Raw genomic sequence first — 20,506 nt, forward strand, 5'->3', positions numbered from 1 at the left:
ACACCTGCAAGTGCGTCGATCATCCCGCTCATTAGTTTAAACAGGCGGGAGAGAAAGTTTGCATTCGATCTTCATCATCGAGAGTCATGAGACTCAGCGAGGCTCTCCTAGGCCACCGAGCATCATAATAATAATTATAAAAGGTACACAAATAATTGATCGACGGTCAGCGACCACGCGCGTTATGCACTGCAATGCGATGAGAGTGCTTTACTGCTCGCCTCCCCAGCCTAATTGGGCACTTCGTGGAAATGAGTTTAGCGATGCCCGCACGCTGACACTGCTCGATTGGTGGTGGTGGTGCAGTCTGGAGCATTGCACACGCAGCACATCGCGGCGTGTGGCGCGCGTGCACGGGATGAGAGCCACACCAATGTATTATCTATTTACGCAGAGTTCACATCCCCGGGGGAATTGCTGACAGTAATGTTCATCACACACGCCACGACTGTTATTTATTGGGGGGGGGGGGACGAGAGAATACCGGGAAGGTCAAGGTCAATAGGTCATCCGAGCCAATGCCGCTGATGCCATCACAGGGCCCATCACTCCGTTCTGCCAGGTCCCACGTGTTCTTGTTAATTAATCGCAGCGTGTAATCCACGGCTGCGATGTGGATTCTCGGTCGTGTAATGCATGGAACAATTGAGATTGAAACGATTTTTGAAGCCGCTACTCATCTGGTAGAATAGGAAAAACGCGCATACATATATAATGAGGAAGACTTCACAAACACTGTACTGTCATTGTTTTAACTCCTCCATATATACGGGAAGCATTGATCCATGAACATCGCAGTGACAGGATATAGCAGATAGCACAAGAGTCACTGTATCCTGTCGTAAACAATTTTTTTCCCCATTGGTTAAGTACGTTCAAAGCGAGCCTTTGTGCCCTATTCGTAATGTAACGAATTATCCGGAATATAAGACGAACCCCGAACGTTGTGTCAATGAAGTTATACAAATCTGGTCGCTGACGCACACCGACTTGGCTATGTGAACCCCCAGGTGTTTGCTTTGAGAATACAGCGAGACACGTCCATCTTATGATACATTGTACTGTACAAGAGAATATGGTAAACCATTATCATTTAGACCGGTAAACGTTAAATGATGTGAGCATTTCCCCTCTCGAATTATCTGTGTAGAATAATCTCGTTCATAAGAATGGGCCATTGTTTACTGGTGGTGAACTGGAAGCGATTGCAATTAAACAAAGCTGCCCAAAGGGAATGAGTGGATAATGGAGTCAACGTTAAATGCGAAAAAATCCCGAATTTACCTTCACGAATCCTGCCTCGATATTCCCTTCAACAAAACCCTCCATTTTGTGTGCGCACAACCTCGGAGCCACCACATTTAACGTTTCTAAACGAGTAAATTAAAAACATGGGCCGTTTTTTTTGTCGTCACTGAAGTTCCTGTGTCTGGAAGAAATTACTCTTATCCCGCTGTGAGAATTCATCAGCCCAGGCTGGACCCCATTTACCTAACTGAGAGCCAAATGGATCACTGTCCAGACAGTTTTACCCTTCGGGAACCCACTATCCTACTTGGGAACATTTCACTCCCATATATAAAAAAAAAACTAGAATCAACCATCAAACTTTATGTTACAGTATATGATCCGTTATTAATTATGAATCGACTCACGGGAGATTGCGCAGCCGTGCTCTTACGCAATCCCAACTAAAACATTTACAGTGCATACACATTTCATACAGCGTCTGTGGTGACGCGTGGATTGAGTTGGCCGTTCGCTTCGCAGAATTGCCTTTGATCTTCGGTGCGTCCCTTTGAGGTGCGCCTGCTCCTCCCCCCAAAGAGCAGCGCTTCTTCTCTATACAGAGTAGCGCAGTGCTCTGCGATGTGCCGTGATCAAGGGCAGTGGCACGGCAGGGAGAGGAGGAAGCTGCACCCAAAAGGGAAGCAGATTTTAGCTGTTGTTGGCGACTGTAGGGGGGGGGGGGAAACCCGGCCCTTAGGGGCGGAAAGCGATGACCCACAACCCCTCAAGCCAAGTCCGTTCCACTTCCCGCGGATGATGAGACGCCGTCACCATCACGCGAACTCCCTCCCGGCGGTCATCCTCGCAGCAGGCATCGACTTGTGGCGCAGTCATTGAACAAAAAGGGCGGTCACCGCATCGCGCGGCCGTCTGGAACGCTCTTCCTTCCGCTGTGAGGGAGTCGCTGGGAGAAATGCACTTTTAAATCCAGATTGATGATCTCATTTTTTTAGAACTGCGTTTTTTTTGGTTTTTCGTCCTTCCCCCGCACGGATGGCTACGTACGGTGCGAAAGAAGTTCAACGCTCCGTACATTCTCCCTGGGAGCCACCGCAGCGGCGATGGCTCGGAGGTTGACGGTGATACAAGAGGCGGAGAAAAATAGCCCTGACTTTCTCACGAGCAACTCAAAATCCTCATGGCAATCGCTCAACACGGCGGCTACGCGTGTTTGTGAGTGCACGCGCGCGTGATGAGCTCGATTAACGTGTGGCAGGATACGGTACACTGATGTATCGCTTTACACCCACCCCCCCCCAAAGGAAATGTTGTACTATATCGAAAACGTGCCAATTGTCTATGATCCCAAGCAATGGGGTAAAAGATTTATTTTGTTGGTGGTCGACGCCAAATTGACGAGATGTCAACCTCGCCCGATGTGTAGAAATGAGTGAGCTCTTGATCCGTTTTGAAGAAAGAAAGCGACGTTTCTTTGATTTAAATAAAATAAACGTTTTGAAATTATTCGAATAGGAAGAAATCCACGTGATATCAAACGTCTTGAGTTTATAGGTGGTCCTCCAGCATTCTCTACATATTTCGGGCCCGAGTTCACACCGCAAAACAACGTGGATTTTAATTAAAGGACAGTTGCGAGAATGCCTGGGATGTTGGGAGCGGTGGCGCAGCAGATAGCGCGCTGCGCTACACAGCCGGCGACCCGACTTGAAATCCCGGCTCACGGCCAACATCAGTGACGAATATTTTAACCGGTCCTCGGTCTCCCCCTAGGTCAACTGAGCCTCAAATTAGTTTCTAGTGCGTTATGTAAACATCAGCACTGGGGAGACAAAAGCGGCCAGGCGTGGTACTGGCCCCACACACCCGCATCGTATGCCGTGCCGGCCTTCGTAGGTGCTCGCTAACAGCACTTGCCCTAACAGTCTGTTAAAGGCTGTACGGGGTATCTTTGTCTTTATTGTACGCACCTCGCCGTACAGGGAATGAATATAACCACGGGGGGCAAATGTGACAGCTGCTTCTCCGTTCGACCGACAACATGTGCGCGTGTGTGTTTTTGTTCTATCAATAAACAACACAAATAAAACATTTACAAAGCAACCCATTCACGAAAGCCTGTTCTCTTACTTTGTTGCCCTGGGGAAATTGTGCTGTGGTGGCGGCGTGATGATGAAGAGGTGCCAACTTCCATCCCCCGGCTCGTCCTGTCAGGGTGACTGGCCTCCTGGCTGTCGGGGCAGGCCCTGGCAGAGCCAAACATTTACACATCCTGTTCCTTGGCCTCGGTGATAAAAGCCCCCAAAAAACTCCTGCCAGTAACCCACCCACATTCAAGGGCTACTACGGCCCTTGACTTTTACATGTTTGAACGGGTCTCTTTAAAAATCTGATTTAATTTCAAGTACCGTCAAGTATTTGGCTAAATCGTGTCCGTGTGTCCGAACCGCTTGTCGGACTGGATAGAAGGCCAAGCCGGGCTGCGTTGGCCGTGTCGTGAGCGCTGTGAACGAGCCCTCACGACGTCTCCAATGGCGTAATTTTTCTTAAGTTTTCTGCAACCCCTTTCAGTTTGCACATAGTCACATAGTCACTTTAAGATGTTTTCTTGTTCATGTGTTTTGTGTTTTGCTTGTTGCGGTTGCACCCGATTCAAGAGCCGAATGGCTCACAGGGCTATACCAAATACATGAACTTGAACTTGAAAGGAAAATACATCAGTATATTCTGGGTTTTTGTTTATATCCAGCATGCTGTGTCCGTGCCATAAGTGGTGGTGGTGGGGGGGGGGGGTCGTCTATGCGAGGCTTGTGGGAACCTGTAACCGATTCTGCAAATGATTACCGATTCACAGATCAGTGTTTAACAATATAACAAAAACCTCTACATTTGACGACTGGTCTTAAAGAGCCATTTTTTAAAAATATTATTTGACTACCCTCTCAAAGAGACTACTGTATAAGCAGATTAGTTTTTTTAACGACATAGTTCTCAAAATGACCTTCGACATTGACATTCCTTCTCAATTCAATTATTTTCTAACCCCGACCTGCGAGGCAGACCCTAATCCACATATTTGTTTTGTATCGGATTCTGCTCGTTCTTTGTGTAGGAAGCTGGCATTTGCCAGGATATGCGGTATTATCCGGCTTATTAGACACACGCGATGTTTTCCCCGTGTGTATCTAAAGCCACAGTTAGGGGTGCGTCTTGTAATCCGGTAGGTGTGTGTGTGTGTGATTGGTATAACGTTATTGATACTGGGCACAATTTTGGTTGTGCATCTCAGTTTCCGGAGCGTCTTACAATTCGGTATCTCTGGAATTGTCACCACCGCGGCAGAGGCACAATGGCAATACGTTTCCTGGGTTAGATTCCCGACGCCTTTTTGTGTGGAGTTTGTATTTTTTTCCCCGGTCCCCGGTCCCCCTGTCTTGCACGAGTTTCCTACCGGCTCCTCTGACTTTCTCACACAGCGAAGCAATCCCAACGCTAACTACCTAACTTGCAGGCTGCTCAATTGGGATTACAGTACACACAGTAGCAGCAACATCATCATCACCCCGTTTAACACGTAGGCTTTCGCGACCAATATTATTCATAATCAACGTTTTTGGGTTAGATCGCGTTATCTATATATATAAAATCGCAAATCTGTCTGTCTGTCTGTGTGTGTGTCTGTCTGTGTGTCGCCGGACCATACGCAGTTTCATTGGACGAAATGTGAGGGATTTGCGAGACACGATTGGTCCGTTTGGTTTTCCACGGCGGTTGCCCCTGGCAACGGGTAGCGACGCATTCGCTGCGGGTGGACGCCATTTTTAATTCCCGTTAAAAATATGCGCACGCATTAACACGCGACTCTGAGGTAAATTCATCAAAGTTTCACGTCCTCTTCACTCCCCCCCCACCCCAATGTGTGCAATTACTATTATAGGGTCGGTAGATAATAAAATTATAGCGATTAGACAGTATTATTGTAGCGCGGGGGGGGGGGGGGGTAACGACCCCAGTACCCAGCCTCAGCCGAGTGGGCAATCTAGGCGAGGCCGAAGGCTCTGCACGGTACTAGGCCTCGACATCCCACCCGTGTCAAGCGACGACTTTGTGGTATAAACTCGATATACCCAGCGTTGCCCGGGGGGAAAATACATTTAAAATCTTCTGAAAACTTTCAAACATTACATAACAATGAAATCTGTGTATATATGTAAGGTTATTAAGAAATATATTTTTCACCTGGGCAACGCCGGGTACTTCTGCTAGTTTATTATAAATGTGTCATAACCCTCCACCACCCGACACGGCCAATCAGCCGTGTCGGGTGGTGGAGGGTTACGACACATTTATAAATAACGCGATCTAACCCAAAAACGTTGATTATGAATCATCACCCCGACTGCGAAAACTTGGCAGGACCCTCCTGCAAAGAGATCATCTTTAGACTCAGTACGGCTTACCTGGTTGTAAAGCAAGTGTAGTCGTGATAATACATAATAACTACGTGTTAAACACGTAGGCTTTCGTGACCAATATTATTCAAAATACATTATTTTTCTCTTGGTTTAGATCGCATAAATATAAATGTGTTATTAACCCACCACCACCTGACACAGCCAATTAGTAAGGTTTGTCACTTACTAATTTACACGCTCTAACCCCCCTAAAAATAAAAAAAACCTTTATTACCAACAATGACGTGTCCCACGTGTGTGTCTGCCCGCGCAGGCTGAACGTGTGGCTGGGCGGGATGCACCCCTGGGGCTTCCACGTGCTCAACGTGTGCCTGCACGCCGCCACGTGCGTGGCCTTCGCCGGCCTCGGCCGCTCCGTGCTGTGGCCCCCCGCTGCCGCCGCCACTGAGCGGCGCCTGCCCGGCGCGCCCTGGCTCGCCGCTGCCCTCTTCGCGGTGCACCCCGTGCACACGGAGGCGGTGGGACGCGCAACCCGTTAGGCCACCCACCCACCAACCCACCCACCAACTGACCCACCCACCAACTCACCTACCCACCCACCAACTCACCCACCAACTCACCCACCCACCAACCCACTCACCCACCCACCCACCAACCCACTCACTCACCCACCCACCCACCAACTCACCCACCCACCCACCAACTCACCCACCCACCAACTCACCCACCCACCAACCCACCCACCAACCAACTAACCCACCCACCCACCAACCCACTCACCCACCCACCCACCCACCAACTCACCCACCCACCCACCAACTCACCCACCCACCCACCAACTCACCCACCCACCAACCCACCCACCCACCAACCAACTCACCCACCCACCCACCAACCCACTCACCCACCCACCCACCCATCAACTCACCCACCCACCCACCAACTCACCCACCCACCAACCAACTCACCCACCCACCAACTCATCCACCCACCCACCAACCAACTCACCCACCAACTCACCCACCCACCAACTCACCCACCCACCAACTCACTCACCCACCCACCACCCCACTCACCCGTACACCAACCCACCCACCCACCCGAGTTGAGTCGTGGTAGAGGCCAAGTCAGAAGCGAGCCGTGACTAAAAACTAGATTTGAAGCGTTCGTGACTGCAAGGATTCATACTCTTAGGTTTTTTCGGTAAAGTCACGTAGGTAAAAAATAAAAATAAAATTAATAGAAGTAATAATAGAAATTAAATAATTAATCACGACGTTTCGGAGGCAACACAAGTCTCCGTTATCAGGTGGGACCGTCACAGCTAAATTTACTGCATCAAGTGAGGCAAAATTCCAAGAGACAAGCCCTTAAATACAAGTTAAGGGGGGAGGGGCTTATCTGAAAGTGGTAACCAGGGAATGGGACGTGGGGGTGGTGGGCGTGGCTACATGAGAAATTGGCGAAAGTCGACCTGTGCAAGAGAACAAGAGATGACGGAGACTTGTGTTGCCTCCGAAACGTCCTGATTTATTATTTTATTTCTATTATTACTTCTATTATTTTTTATTTTTTACCTACGTGACTTTACCGAAAAAACCTAAGAGCCGTGACTAAAAGCATTGGGCCCCCTTCTGCCGGCAGGTGTCGGGGATCGTCGGGCGCGCTGATGTTCTCGCCGGCCTTCTCTTCCTTGCCTCCTTCTGCGCGTACGTCCGGTGAGCGGCATGCGCGGGTCCCTCCGCTCTCTCAGTGGCTCACCGCCCGGGCCTTCTTCACGTCCTCACCAACGAGACCCGAGCACAAATACACTCGCGTTTTATGTCGGTCTGTCTGACCGAGGCTGAACAGTGGCCACGTCAAATAGAGTTCAGCTCTTCAAACAGAGTTGACCTTTCTGACCTCTGTGCTGCTGCCCCTTCCCAGCCTACGTAGCATTCAATCAGATTTCCCAAGACTCAGCCATAGCGATGTGGAATTTCAACCAGAGGCTCAGTGCACCAGAAGCGCTGAGTGTGAGTACAGAGACGCAATGAGGAGGTGTTGTTGTTGCTGTTGTTGTAGCAATAGCCGATCCAAGCAATCCATCACAAGCCCTGACCCCTTGGCAAGTCGTGGCCAGGGCGAGGCATCTGACTGCTACTGCGTCCTTGTGTGTGTGTTGTGTAATGTATGTACGTTGAACGTCTTTCGTACCGTACTTAACCAACCGTGTTAATTGGAGGTGCAGTGTTGTGTCTATGGGCAGTGTTGAGTGTATGGTTAGTGTTAGTCTATGGGCAGTTTTAGACTATGGGCAGTGTGTGTGTGTACGTTGAACTTCATTTGCACCGTACGTAGCCAACCGTGCTCATCAGAGGTGCAGTGTTGAGTCGATGAGCAGGGTTGAGTCTACGGGAATTTGAGTCTATGGTTAGTGTTAGTCCACGGGCACTATGTGTGTACGTTGAACTTCTTTCGCACCGTACATAGCCAACCGTGCTAATCGGAGGTGCGGGAACTCTCGCAGGAGTGTGGGCGCGCAGGGCTCGGCCGCCAGTGCAAGCTGCTGCTGCTGCTGCCCCATCACCGAGTCCCCCGGGCTGCTGCTGCTGTCGCTGCTGCTGGGAGGAGCGGCGATGCTCGTGAAGGAGACGGGGGTGACGGCGCTGGGCGCCGCGCTCGCTTACGACGCTCTCGTGCTGAGCCGCCTGCCACCGTGCCGGTGAGGGTGAAGATATCACCACCGGGATGCCTGCCCACATTATCATCATCGGCAACAACATCAGCAAGACCATCAGCAGCAACATCAGCATCATCATCATCATCATCCAAGCCTCCCTTCCTCACACCCTCCAGCCCCACCGCTCCGCCAGTTGGATCTCTCTGGTCGTTATGGAAACAGCCCGCTGTGCACAAATGAACCACAAAGCTGATCGCGTCAAAGAGCATCAACCATCATCCTCGCAGCAGATTTTGGCCAACCACTGAACAAAAAACGGTGAGCGCATCGCACGCTCTCTGATGCGCTCCTGCGGCCGTCCGGAATGCTCTTCCTTCCCATATTAGGAAGCCATTGGGAGCTGTGCAATTTTAAAAATCTCGATTTGCGTTTAGTTTGTTGGCCTTACCCCGCACCTCCGATTAGCACGGGTTGGCTGCATGTGTCGCGGAAGAAGCTCAACTTACACACGACCATCGGAGCTGAGAGATGGCGGAGGGCAGCACGGCACGGTGTCACGTGGGGAGGTTCACGCCACTGCTGCCCCCACTACTTGCCCACGCCAAATAACAAAACCTTGTTCCTCTCTTTCTTCTGTCTTCAACCCTCCTTGCTGATGCTCACAGAGAGAAGGAGACGGCGTGGCGTGCGGGGCGGAGCTGGGACCTGCTGCACGGCTACAAGCCGCTTCTGAAGCGCGCAGCGGTCACCGTACTCTGGGTGAGTGAAGCATTCCCCTGGCAGCAGTCTTCATAGCCCGGGTGCATGAGGGCAGTGGCTGAGTCTAAGCCACTGTGTGTCAATGCCATCCTCATCATCTTCCGCATCATCATCATCATCCCCGTAGTCGATCCACGTTCCCAAGTTTTTACGGACTTTATTCAAACTCACGTTGTTTGTGATTACTGCAAACGTCCGTGCCAAAATCCTCGAGCCTATCCCCACGGTCCACCATGACAGTGCAGTGTAAGACTTTCCAATTACACTGGTCAACAAAAAAAAAATTCTGGCCTGGACTTTTGCAGCTGTTTTAGTCTAATTTCAGGGTGCTGATTCCAAATCTGATCTCAGATTTGCTCTATCACATTATTTTTATGCTATCGGCATACCCGATTTTCATTGATTTTACCCGAAATTAACGCTATCACTTATGATTGCAAGTTGTTGCGAGTCAGTGACTGCTTTAGTGTTAAAATATGGTGCTGTATTTTTAGGATAGTGTGTTTATAATATAATTTTATGTAGATATCCACATTTATTTAATATTTTTCTTCTGCAGTTTTTATTGAAAATGCTATATTTGATATCTTAAAAACCTGATGTGATAGACAAAAACCGATGCCAGATTTGGAAACAGCACCCCAAAATTACCTTAAACCCGTTGGAATAGCTTATGCCAGAAAAAGTATGTTGACCAGTGTTATGGTTGAAAGCGTAAATGTATTAGCTGTGTCCATCTTTTCTGTCTGTAGCGGGGGAGCACACACTCAGTTGAAGAAGCGGTTTAACTCTGTCGCTGGCCACTTGGCGCTTTGGATTTAAATGTTGTATGTGTAGAGCGCTTCAGCTCAAGGCGTTCTGTAACACAGTTTTAACAAATCGCTCAAAGACACCCCTCTAGAACAGATAGAGACGGGCCACGGATAAACGGAGGAAAGGCTAAAACAAAATGTTAAAAGGCCACATGTTAGTTAGTTATTGTCGGGGTGGTTGGGTTACACCCCCCTCCCTTTTCCCCAAATTACCCCCCTCCCCACTCCACCGCCCCCCTTCTCATGTCAGAGAAACTCCTCCTCCTCCTCCCCCCTCCTTGTAACGCCCCACAGAAGACGTCCGCAGACCTCACGGAACTCACAGGTTACCCTGACCACACGTCGGCTCATGCGGGAACGTCGCTTGGACCCCCCCTGTCCCGTCCCGTCCCGCACTAAATGTGTGCCTTGAAAATATGAACCACGAGATGCGTTGTGATGGGCCTGCGAGTTGTTTTGTTGCAATAAAATTATGAAAAAAAACAATCGTGAACAGAAATCGAGCGATTTAGATGGCAGGGATAGGTGCAAGGGTCGAGGAATGAAGTGACCGTGACAGAGGGCACGTGGGGGGGTGAGGGGGGGGGTCACGGAAGGGCAGCGGGAGGGACGAGACGGAGTGGAGGGGGGCGAGGAGAGGGAAGAGGAAGGGAATGGGCAATTGACAACAGGTGGTCTGTGCTCAGGAAACTGTGATTTTAAAAACATCGCTAATGAATTCCACGTGTTGGCCATGACGTGATCTGCAACAAGCGCTCCCAACACTACGACAAAGTCTTTGGTTTGTATTTTGCCCCAGGTGTCGTGGTAAAACGCCCGGTTATGTTTTCAACTGCTCTTCATCGAAACTGAGACCTAACGAATGCCATTCGATTTGACAGCCATGCCACCGGTGGTTTTGTGTTAGGCATATTCGAAATGAACGCGACGTAGAGGTGAATGCGACACGAAAGGTGTTTGACGCTGAGAGTTCTTGCAGTGTCAGTCCTTTGGCTAATGCTGCAGAACGTGTTTCACAGATGCGCTGACATGACAGAATACACAATTTGGTAATTATCTCACTTTACGTGATATTTACTCTCTAAAGTTGGTAGAAAGTAGGAGATAAAAACCTCCCACCGTACCAGTAAATAATTTGAAAAGAAAGAGCAGGGGAAGAAGATGTTTTGCTTGCTTGATGCAAGTGGCCACTGTACCGGAGCTGGCGTGGGGTAGCGCATTGGATGAAAGACGCAAAAAAAGTAAAGAGGAGTGGGGGGTGGGGGGGCGGGAAATGCTATCCTAACGTTTTATTGGCAGGGCTTTTTTTTCCCTACTGAAGTTTTGTCTGGAGATTGTGCGCTGAAAGGAGACACTGCTGGCTGTCGCTGGTGGCGGCGTTGGGGGCGCGTGCTGTTTGTTCCTGCGACACGGCCAATGCCAGGGGGGAGATTGCGAGCACATGCCTCGCAACGCACAGCGGTGCGCAGGCGTTACGCTTTGTGGAACGTTGCATATGAGAGAAAGAGAGATGGTGGTGGATTAGACGGCACTCTGAATAGAATGGTTTGGTGGCAGCCCAGCAACGTTGGTTTCAGAGGGCCACGCTCTTGCTTATGGGACTCTCAGACCAAATGGGACTCGGTTTGTCAGAGTTAACAGATGCCGCTTCAAACAAAAGCGGTGGTCCAGAAGGCCGAGAGACTGACGGATGAACAAGACTCGGTGAAAGAGACTCTTGTCTGTGCATGGTTTTATTACCCTTTATTAAGTGGTGCCGCAGTGGAAAGATGTGAACTACCTCACCTGGTACACGGGACGTGGGTACGATCCTGACCCTAACGCCTGGATATTTGGAGTTTGCATGTCTCTCTCCCCGTGGTCGCGTACATTTTTCTCCGTGTCCTCCTGTTTTTCCCTCCATATTTAGAATCAATTTGTGTGTAGAGTATTTGGCTGCTATAATTTTCCACGTTATAAGCCACTTCGTTGAGATTTCATTTGTGGCCAGGTCGCTTCTGAAAAAGAGAAAAATTGCTTCGTGGACCTTACCTGGTAAACTAACGACTAGTTTAGTTTTATTAAGGCTATGATTGTGACTAATACAGGGTATGGAGAAAAAAAATGTCTTGACATAAAAGTCACCGTGCAATTTTTAAACAACCATAGCCCTCGCCCTCTCCCACAGCTGGTGCTGCTGCTGGCGTTCCGTCTAGCCGTGATGGGGGCCACGCTACCGGCCTTCATCGAGCAGGACAACCCGGCCTCGTTCAGCCCACACCGCCTCACCAGGTGACGAGGAGGAGATCTGTCTGTGGTGTGTACGTGCGCGCGCGCGCGTGTGTGTGTCTGTTTCACGCTGTCACTGGACTTGCCTCCACATTACGACGCCAAAGCGCTTTGCCTGCGATCCAGTGTCAACACTCGTTCCGTCATTCCATCGCAGGCGAACTTTAACTGCAGTAGGTGGAGGAGGCGTGACGGGAGCTTAAACAGCTCCAGGGCAGTGCCATGGTGTGGGGTAATCAGTGCTATTTAGTGTAATCATTATGTGGCTTTTTTAACTTGGACATGTATATCAACCAGTTAGAGCTGCAATTCAACTGGAAATAAATTGTCCACATTTCTTGATGAACGCTCATGAACTACCACGGCATTGGAGGTACTCAGAAAGAACTGATTTTTTAAATCAATGCTGGGATGCTGATGGAATGTTCAGTTTCCGTGTGTGTGTGTAACAAACCATGAACTTATTCCATAAATAAGCATTTTATGAGACTGTACATAATCCCCCTCGAACTGGTGCGTACGGTTGGAATGATTGTCTGTGGGGTTAGCCTCATTTGTGAAACTGCCCTCCAATTTAAAAGGAACAACAACGTGTTACTCGAGCCGGCTCATCGCAGAAACAACGAGCTAAATGCAAAGATGAAGAAGGGGGTTGTTTTGTGCACTCATTAAAAATTGTTGGGTTTTAATTGATTTTCGCCCCCTCGCTGTGCAACAACAACTCCTCCGTGGCGTGACGTATGTGATATTATTTACATCATGAGACCTCCTTTGCCAGTAGCAAAATATACTAATAGGTTTTTTACCCTTTTATCTGGCACAAAACTGACACCATTTTACAAGGGATCATGTTTGCATTAACCACAATACCTGTGGTCAAAATGCAAACAAAAAACAGCACTCTGATCATGTATGCAGCACTCACATGATAATGTATGCATTGTCCTTGAAAGGACTTGAAAGGACAATGCATACATTATCATTTGAGTGATAATGTTTTTTGTTTGCATTTTGACCACAGGTATTGTGGTTAATGCAAACATGATCCCTTGTAAAAGGTGTCAGTTTTGTGCCAGATTAAAAGGGTAAAAACCCTATTATTATCGTATGCATGTTGTTCACGTGCAATGCGGCTCTTGAAATATTGAGTCTTGTACCGAATTCGAAAAAAAAATGTTTTCTTGTGATTTTGATTGCCAACCCCCTGGCTTTATACAAACAATCACGCAAGCACTGCGCTCTGAATTTGGCGGACTGAGTTTGATTCCCAGTCATGGCCAGTGGTCACATCTGAACCGGTCCTGACCCCCCCCCACCCCCGCTGACCCCCCCTGACCAGCGTGGTCAAGTTTGGTCAAATAACCCTACACAACGGTCAGGGCCATTGGGGGGGGGGGGGGCCTTCATCCAGCGGTGGATTCAAGTTTACCTTGTTTAACCAGCTGAGAACTCAACAAACTAGGGTTGTGGGTAGTCTCATTTGATTTGCGAGAGTGGATTGACGAAGGACTGTGAGCCTCTAGCGTAGTCACACCTTCAAGTGATGTAACGGGCGTTAGTGGTGTGGGTTCCCGACTTACTCCTGCCTGTGCAGGTCAGCTAAGGTGACCGCAGGCATGATGACCACAATGTACACCTTGAGGAACTGCTGACGGTTTTATTTATTTGCGTTATGCACAGAGCCCGTGCGCTATTTAGACATTAATGCATCTTGTTTTAAAAGCTGTGTTATTCCAGCCTGCGCTAGTTTTCCGTTACGGTGGGGTTTTATTCTCGTCGTTGACAGATCTGACTTAACACGTGGCTGTTGCTGCTGCTGTTTGGTCGTTATGTGGGATCGTTGTTTTGCCGTCGTGTGGCAGGTTCCTGACCTACTCCTACCTGTGCGCGCTCAACGCGTGGCTGCTGCTGTGCCCACGCACGCTCAGCTACGACTGGCAGGCCGGCAGCGTGGAGCTGCTCACCTCGGCCCGCGACCCGCGCGTCCTCGCGCCCACGGGCCTGGCGCTGGGCCTGGGCATCATCGCCGTGCGCTGCGCTCGCACTCCGCAGGTATCAAAGCCATGCACGGCGAGCGACGGAGAAAGATTCCCCCGTGTAGCCTGAACGCCGCGTCGCCCGTCCACCCCAACCGCAACACGTCCCACGTCCACCGCCGTACATGCATCCCGTGTACGTGCGACCTGTGCACGTGGCCCCGCGTGCGTTTCCCGCGTGTTCCTCCCGCATGTGCGTGCGTGTGTAGGTTGAGAGCGGTCAGTGGAGCAGGTTAGTGTCGCGATTAGCACGCTGCGCTACGAACCCGGCGACCCGGGTTCGATTCCCGCTTGCGCCCGACACCGGTGACGGTTATCTGATCTGAACCGTTCCTGCGTCTCCCCTAGGTCGATTCGGCCTCAAATGAATACCCGGTGCGGTGAGACAAATTCGGTCGGGCGTGGTTTGCTGGCCACCCACCCCGTCACGTGTGCCGTGCCGGCCTTCATAGGTGCGGCTCGCTAACAGCACTTGCCCCAACAGTCTTGTTGAAGGCTATACGGTGGGGTGGTGGGGGGGATCTTTGTCTATGTTTTCTTGCGTGCGTGCCTAGGTGGAGGAGCGCCGGGTTCTGACGGCGGGCCTGCTGCTCCTCGTGCTGCCCTTTCTCCCAGCGAGCAACCTCTTCTTTCGCGTCGGCTTCGTGATGGCCGAGCGCATTCTCTACTTGCCCAGGCAAGGCATTTTCTCTCTCTCAAATAATAAAAAAACACGTGGAATTCCGGTGTGTGACCTCCGCCGAATCGGAGTGACCCGCACCTCCGATTAGCACGGTTGGCTACGTACGGCGCGAAATAATTGAACGTACACACATACATACTGCCCATAGACTAACACTGCCCACAGACTCAACAATGCCGATAGGCTCAACACTGCACCTCCGATTTGCACGGTTGGCTACGTACGGTCCGAAAGAAGTTCAACACACATACCTGTCCAGGCAATGTCTCGTCGTCAGGTAACCGGGAGAAATTAATTAAGTTATGCAGGCTTGCACAAACCAAGGGTGGCGGGAATGTCCCGTTTAAATTCTTACCACGGGAGGCTAAAGTTACCTGGGCACGTGGGAATTCCCTAACGAGTAAGCAGTCAGCGGTTAGATGATGCCTTTTCGTTGTCCGCAAAAGCCAGAGGCGCCAATGGTAATTGCAATTCACCAGTCTTGCCCAACATCCGATCAAATTGGCTCGCGTGCAGGCGCTAGGCGGATCGTTGTAACCGTTCGTCGCAGGATTGCAAGAGACGGCGGCGGCGGCGGTGGCTTGGTGAGGCCTTCATCCAGCAGTGGATTGAGAAGGCTGCTGCAGTTGATGACATTATCATGCTCGGGATTCGCCCGTGTGACTGAGTGTCAAAGCTGCTGCTGAGCATTCAGTCGCTCGCGACGACGTCTCGATGCAAGCGACTGCAGTGCTCAGCCCAGGCTGCGGAGCGTTGTTGTGGTTGTTGTAGTTGAAGTCGTTGTTGTGTGTGGGGCTGCGTGGTGGGGAGGGTTTATTTATGCCCCGTGGCGGCCGGCCGTGGTGGTGGTGCTGGCAGACCTCCAAGCCGTTCGGAATGTCTGGCATTTCCCCTCTTCCAGCCCCCCCCCCATCGACCACAGCGTGATTTCACGTTCCCCAATTTCTCCATAACCCGGTCACGTCAGCTCTGTCTCATCCACTCATTCCCTCGGTCATTCAGACGCTCGTTCACCAAATCACTCGCTCGTACAACAGAAGCACGTGATGCTGTTAGGTTTTTTCGGTAAAGTCACGTAGGTAAAAAATAATAATTAAATAATAATAAATGAAAATAAATCAATAAAATCACGAGATGCACGTGAGGCCGTCTCTACACTAAACAAATAAGAGGACACTTCACCACCTTCGTAAATATGTCCCTCCGTATAAAAAACACACACAATTAGATTTCACACATCCCATCAGTCAGACGACCGTCTGGGAACGGCGTAAATGCTGTGAAGAGAGAGTGTGAGCGAATGATCTGATCCCTTTGGAGGCCCCTTGTAACAAAGTCACTGTTTTGGGATCTGCAACAGCCTGCGAGATACGAGGGCATAACGGGGGAGGCGAGGCAGCGGGAGGTGCGAGAGAGACGCATGTTTAGCGGGGTGACATCTGGCAGCGAGCCCTGAGTCTGCTGATGAGTCACTGTGTGTTGAAACCAGCTCAGGGTTCGTTTCGTTTGCGCCTGAATCGATGCTGCTGCAATTGTGCACTCCCAGAAGGCACTGGGGGGGATGGGTTGTGTAAGGAATGCTTTTATTCATGTTGGGGAGTTATGTAGACGTTGCGTCTGCTGATTTATGTCGCGACTTATTGAGCTGCAGTCTTGGTGCCTCTGCGCGTGCACAATGTGTCACGTGAGCAGACATGAATAAAACCAACAAACATGCGCCTGAGGGATACAGTCCGATACAGTCATCAAATATTACCCTTACCCACCCTCTCCCTGCACACACACACACACAATCACACAGCACAAAGACAAAGATCCCCCGTATAGCCTTAACAGACCAGTGGGGCAAGGGCTGTTAGCGAGTAGCACCTATGAAGGCCGGCACAGCACACGAGGGGGTGGCTGTTCAGCACCACGCCCGGCCGCCTTTGTCTCCCCAGTATCAATGTTAACTACACACCGCACCAGGTACTCATTTGAGGCTGAGTCTACCTAGGGGAAGACCGGTTTAGATAATCATCACTGTGTCGGCCGTGAGCGGGAACACATTTTTTTTTATAACGCAGATGCGAATTGGATATAACGCGATCGAGTTAACAGAACTACGTCGCAACACGAGTAGGAATAAGCGGTCGTACGGCTGCCTCGGCGTAGCATCGCACAAGGCGGGATGCTGCTGGATACTTCTGGATGCTACCCACGCGCCCTCAAGTCTTTGTTCAGCCTGCGCGCGCATCTCGCGTGTTACCGCGGCCCTTGCTCTACCCCACATCTACGCAACGCGAGCTTTCCCACAACGCGGCGTTCCTCGGGGAACGCAACAGGAAGAGCAGATTCACGATGTCGCGTTGCGCCGTCTCACCCTCCCGCCCTGCCCGCAGCATGGGCTCCTGCCTGCTGGTGACGCATGCGCTCACCTCGCTCTACCTCCGCGTGGGCTCGCGAGCACGGCCGCCCGTCGCGGCGGCGGCGCTCTGCCTGCTGGCGCTCTTCGCCGCCAAGACTCTGCAGCGTAACCAGGTGTGGAGGTCCCGCGAGGCCCTCTTCAGGTGAGCGAGCGCTCCTCCTCCTCGTCCCGATCCTCATCCTCCACGTCCCGATCCTCCTCGTCCGATGCATGCGTGTTGAACTTCTTTCGCACCGTACGTAGCCAACCGCGTTGATCGCAGGTGCGATCCTCCTCCTCCTCGTCGTCCCGATTCTCCTCCTCCACGTCCCGATCCTCCTCGTCCGATGCATGCGTGTTGAACTTCTTTCGCACCGTACGTAGCCAACCGCGTTGATCGCAGGTGCGATCCTCCTTCTCCTCGTCGTCCCGATTCTCCTCCTCCACGTCCCGATCCTCCTCGTCCGATGCATGCGTGTTGAACTTCTTTCGCACCGTACGTAGCCAACCGCGTTGATCGCAGGTGCGATCCTCCTCCACCTCCTCGTCGTCCAATCCTCATCGTGCCTCTGTTCTCATCGTCTGCTCGCCGCTCTTTGCTTCACTCGGTTATTTTGTTCATTGGTACGCCGTGTTCGGTCCAAAGATATTATCTGCGAGTCGACTTTAGGGGCCGGGAATTGACTTTAATTTGTTACGCTGAATCATGTCTGCGCGCGGTATTTTGTCTTCTTTTTCAATTTGTGTCATCCCCATGCACCACCCGAGGTCGGAACTTCTGTTTCCAGAGAGACGTGTCTGTGAAGCCACCCTTGAGTGTACGCGCGTATCGTACGCGCGTGTGTGTGTCTGTGCGTGTCTGTGTGTGTCTGTGGGGAGCGGTAGTGTCGCGGTGAGCGCTACGCTTCACTACGAACCCGGCGACCCGATGTTCCATTCCTGCTCACAGCCAACACCAGTGACGATTATCTGAACTGGTCATGGGCCACCCCTGCGTCAACTCAGCCTCAAATGAGTACCTGGTGCGATGTGCAAACATCGCCACTGGGGAGACAAAGGGGGCCGGGCGTGGTGCTGGCCACCCACCCTCTCCGGCCTTCACAGGTGCTGCTACTCGCTCACAGCACTTGCCCCAAAACGTGTGATAAGGCTCTGAGGGTGGATCCGTGTCTTTGTGCGCACGGGCGCAGGTCGGGTGTGGAGACCCTGCCACACAATGCCAAGGCGCACTACAACTACGCCAACCTCCTGCGGGACAAGGGCGAGACGGAGCGCGCACGACAACACTACCGGGCTGCGCTCAGGTACAGACCGCCGCCGCAGCAGCAGCACACCTGTGCACGGTCGCGCACCGTCACGCGTTGACACTCGACTACACAAACCCGTCGCGGGGGCAACTCTAGGATGCTGTGAACGGTGGAGGGAGCGGGGGGTGCGGACACAACAGGGGGACAGTAAATGTTGACGGCGTAGAAGCTGCGGAAGCTGGCAGAAGGGAAGAAGCAATGGCGGGGTGTGGGGACATCGAGAGGATGAGTACCTCCCCAGCCGCTTCCCACCCGCTCCGAGCATCTGCCCGTGAATGGGGAGGTGAATGGGGAGGTGAATGAGAAGTAAACGGGGAGTGAATGGGAAGCGATTGGAGAGTGAATGGAGAGTGACTGAGGAGTGAACGGGTAGTGAACGAGGGGGGAAAAGGAGAGTGAATGAATAGTGAATGAGTGAATGCAGAGAAAAATAGAGCGGATGATTTATCCCGAGAAGCCAAGATTGATGACTCGGCACATTGTCAGGGCACGGAGTGAGAGCGGTCGCTGTGAGAAGCCTCCGACGACAACCCCCGTTCCCGAACGACGGCACAACCATTTTTTGCCCAGCTGCGTGCGTACCCTGGACTAGAACCAACTCTTCTGGAAATAACATTTCAAGTCCACGTCGCGTCGCGCGTGCCCATGCAGTAGCTGCTCGCGTGTCACTGTGCACTCTGTGGTGCCCGGGTACGCGCGCGTGCCAACGAACCCGTGTGCCCGCGTGAGCGTCTCGCTCGACCGTTTCGCGTAAGCACGGCTGTCATCCTAACCCCCACCTCCTCCCCCCACCCCTGTATCCCCGTCGCCCGCTCGCGATCGATCGCAGCCTGTGCCCGGGCCACGCCAGTGCGCTCAACAACCTGGGCACGCTGGCTCACGAGCTGGGCCACGCCGAGAGCCTCTACAGACGCGCGCTCGCCGCCGCGCCCGCGCACGCAGGAGCCATGTTCAACCTCGCCAACCTGCTCAGGTGACCATCTCGCCAACCGTTGAGAGGGTGAACGCCACTCGGCAGTCCGCTAACCCTTTCCCGTTCCGATGACGTGCGTGTACGTCGTCAGCTTCTCTTCCGATTCCGTTCCGGTGACATAGTGATAAACTAAAAGAACTTTACCGGTACCGAGGCTCCCACAAGGTCATGCGGGAGGGCGTGTGGTACAGTTTGGCGCCAGCTATCATTGAGCGCGGTCGTGTTGCCACAGTTCTCTGCGGTGAGTACAATGTCTTTAAAAACAGCAGCGCATGGCTTCTCTAAATGAAATTAACGCGAACCACTTATGCGTTCCGAGATTCAGCGGTGAACGGGACACCCACCCTGCAACGTGCAGACGTCTCGGAACAGGAAACGGTTAATAGCAACCTGCTACTGCTTGCTGGCTTTGCCAGGCCCAACTTCATTAAGAAAAATATGACAGCCGTCCTAAGATAGTGAAACTGAACGGGTGGCAAAATGACAGAAACAAGCGAGGAGGAATGAGACTGGGCACCTGGCCATTCGGCCCCCCTTAGGGAGTCATTGTGGACGGGTGAAATGCAAAGACCAAAATGCATTTGAGGTGCGGTGATGCAGGAGAAGTGAGCGAGTGAGTTTGTGCGATGACAAGTCGAAAAAAGAGGAGGAGGAGGTGCTGTGACAGAACCGCTAGAAGTACATTTTGCTGAGGAAACTGATCGAGGAGCAGTGACGATGTTCGTACACAGATGAAAATGTAAGGACAGAGGGAGTGATTGGTGGAACAGTGTGAGACGTGGGATAGGGCTCTCCATGGGTGATGCCAAAGATCGCAAAACGTGGATAACGTCTTGTCATGGACATCAACCCTCGGTTACGAGGATGGCGGTAGCTAGGCAGGTAGAGTCCACTGGAGAGACACAGCGACAGGCAGTCGTGGGGAGTGTGTGATAGCCCAACTCAAGCAAAACAGTTT

At 51.6% G+C, this 20,506-nt stretch overlaps 1 protein-coding gene across 1 annotated transcript in view; it reads left to right on the forward strand.

Moving 5' to 3' along the window:
* Positions 1 to 20,506, forward strand: part of TMTC1 (transmembrane O-mannosyltransferase targeting cadherins 1) — a 30,706-nt gene that overhangs the window by 1,968 nt on the left and 8,232 nt on the right. The window contains exons 2-11 of the mRNA XM_078594088.1: positions 5,977 to 6,181; positions 7,308 to 7,381; positions 8,173 to 8,367; positions 8,991 to 9,084; positions 12,064 to 12,167; positions 14,027 to 14,216; positions 14,755 to 14,876; positions 17,264 to 17,431; positions 18,459 to 18,572; positions 19,405 to 19,548. Coding sequence (XP_078450214.1) covers positions 5,977 to 6,181; positions 7,308 to 7,381; positions 8,173 to 8,367; positions 8,991 to 9,084; positions 12,064 to 12,167; positions 14,027 to 14,216; positions 14,755 to 14,876; positions 17,264 to 17,431; positions 18,459 to 18,572; positions 19,405 to 19,548 — 1,410 coding nt within the window. The remainder of the gene's footprint in view (positions 1 to 5,976; positions 6,182 to 7,307; positions 7,382 to 8,172; positions 8,368 to 8,990; positions 9,085 to 12,063; positions 12,168 to 14,026; positions 14,217 to 14,754; positions 14,877 to 17,263; positions 17,432 to 18,458; positions 18,573 to 19,404; positions 19,549 to 20,506) is intronic.

This window comes from Lampetra planeri, chromosome 5, assembly GCF_965212315.1.
Source record: "Lampetra planeri chromosome 5, kcLamPlan1.2.h2, whole genome shotgun sequence".
In the NCBI taxonomy this organism is placed as follows: Eukaryota; Metazoa; Chordata; class Hyperoartia; order Petromyzontiformes; family Petromyzontidae; genus Lampetra; species Lampetra planeri.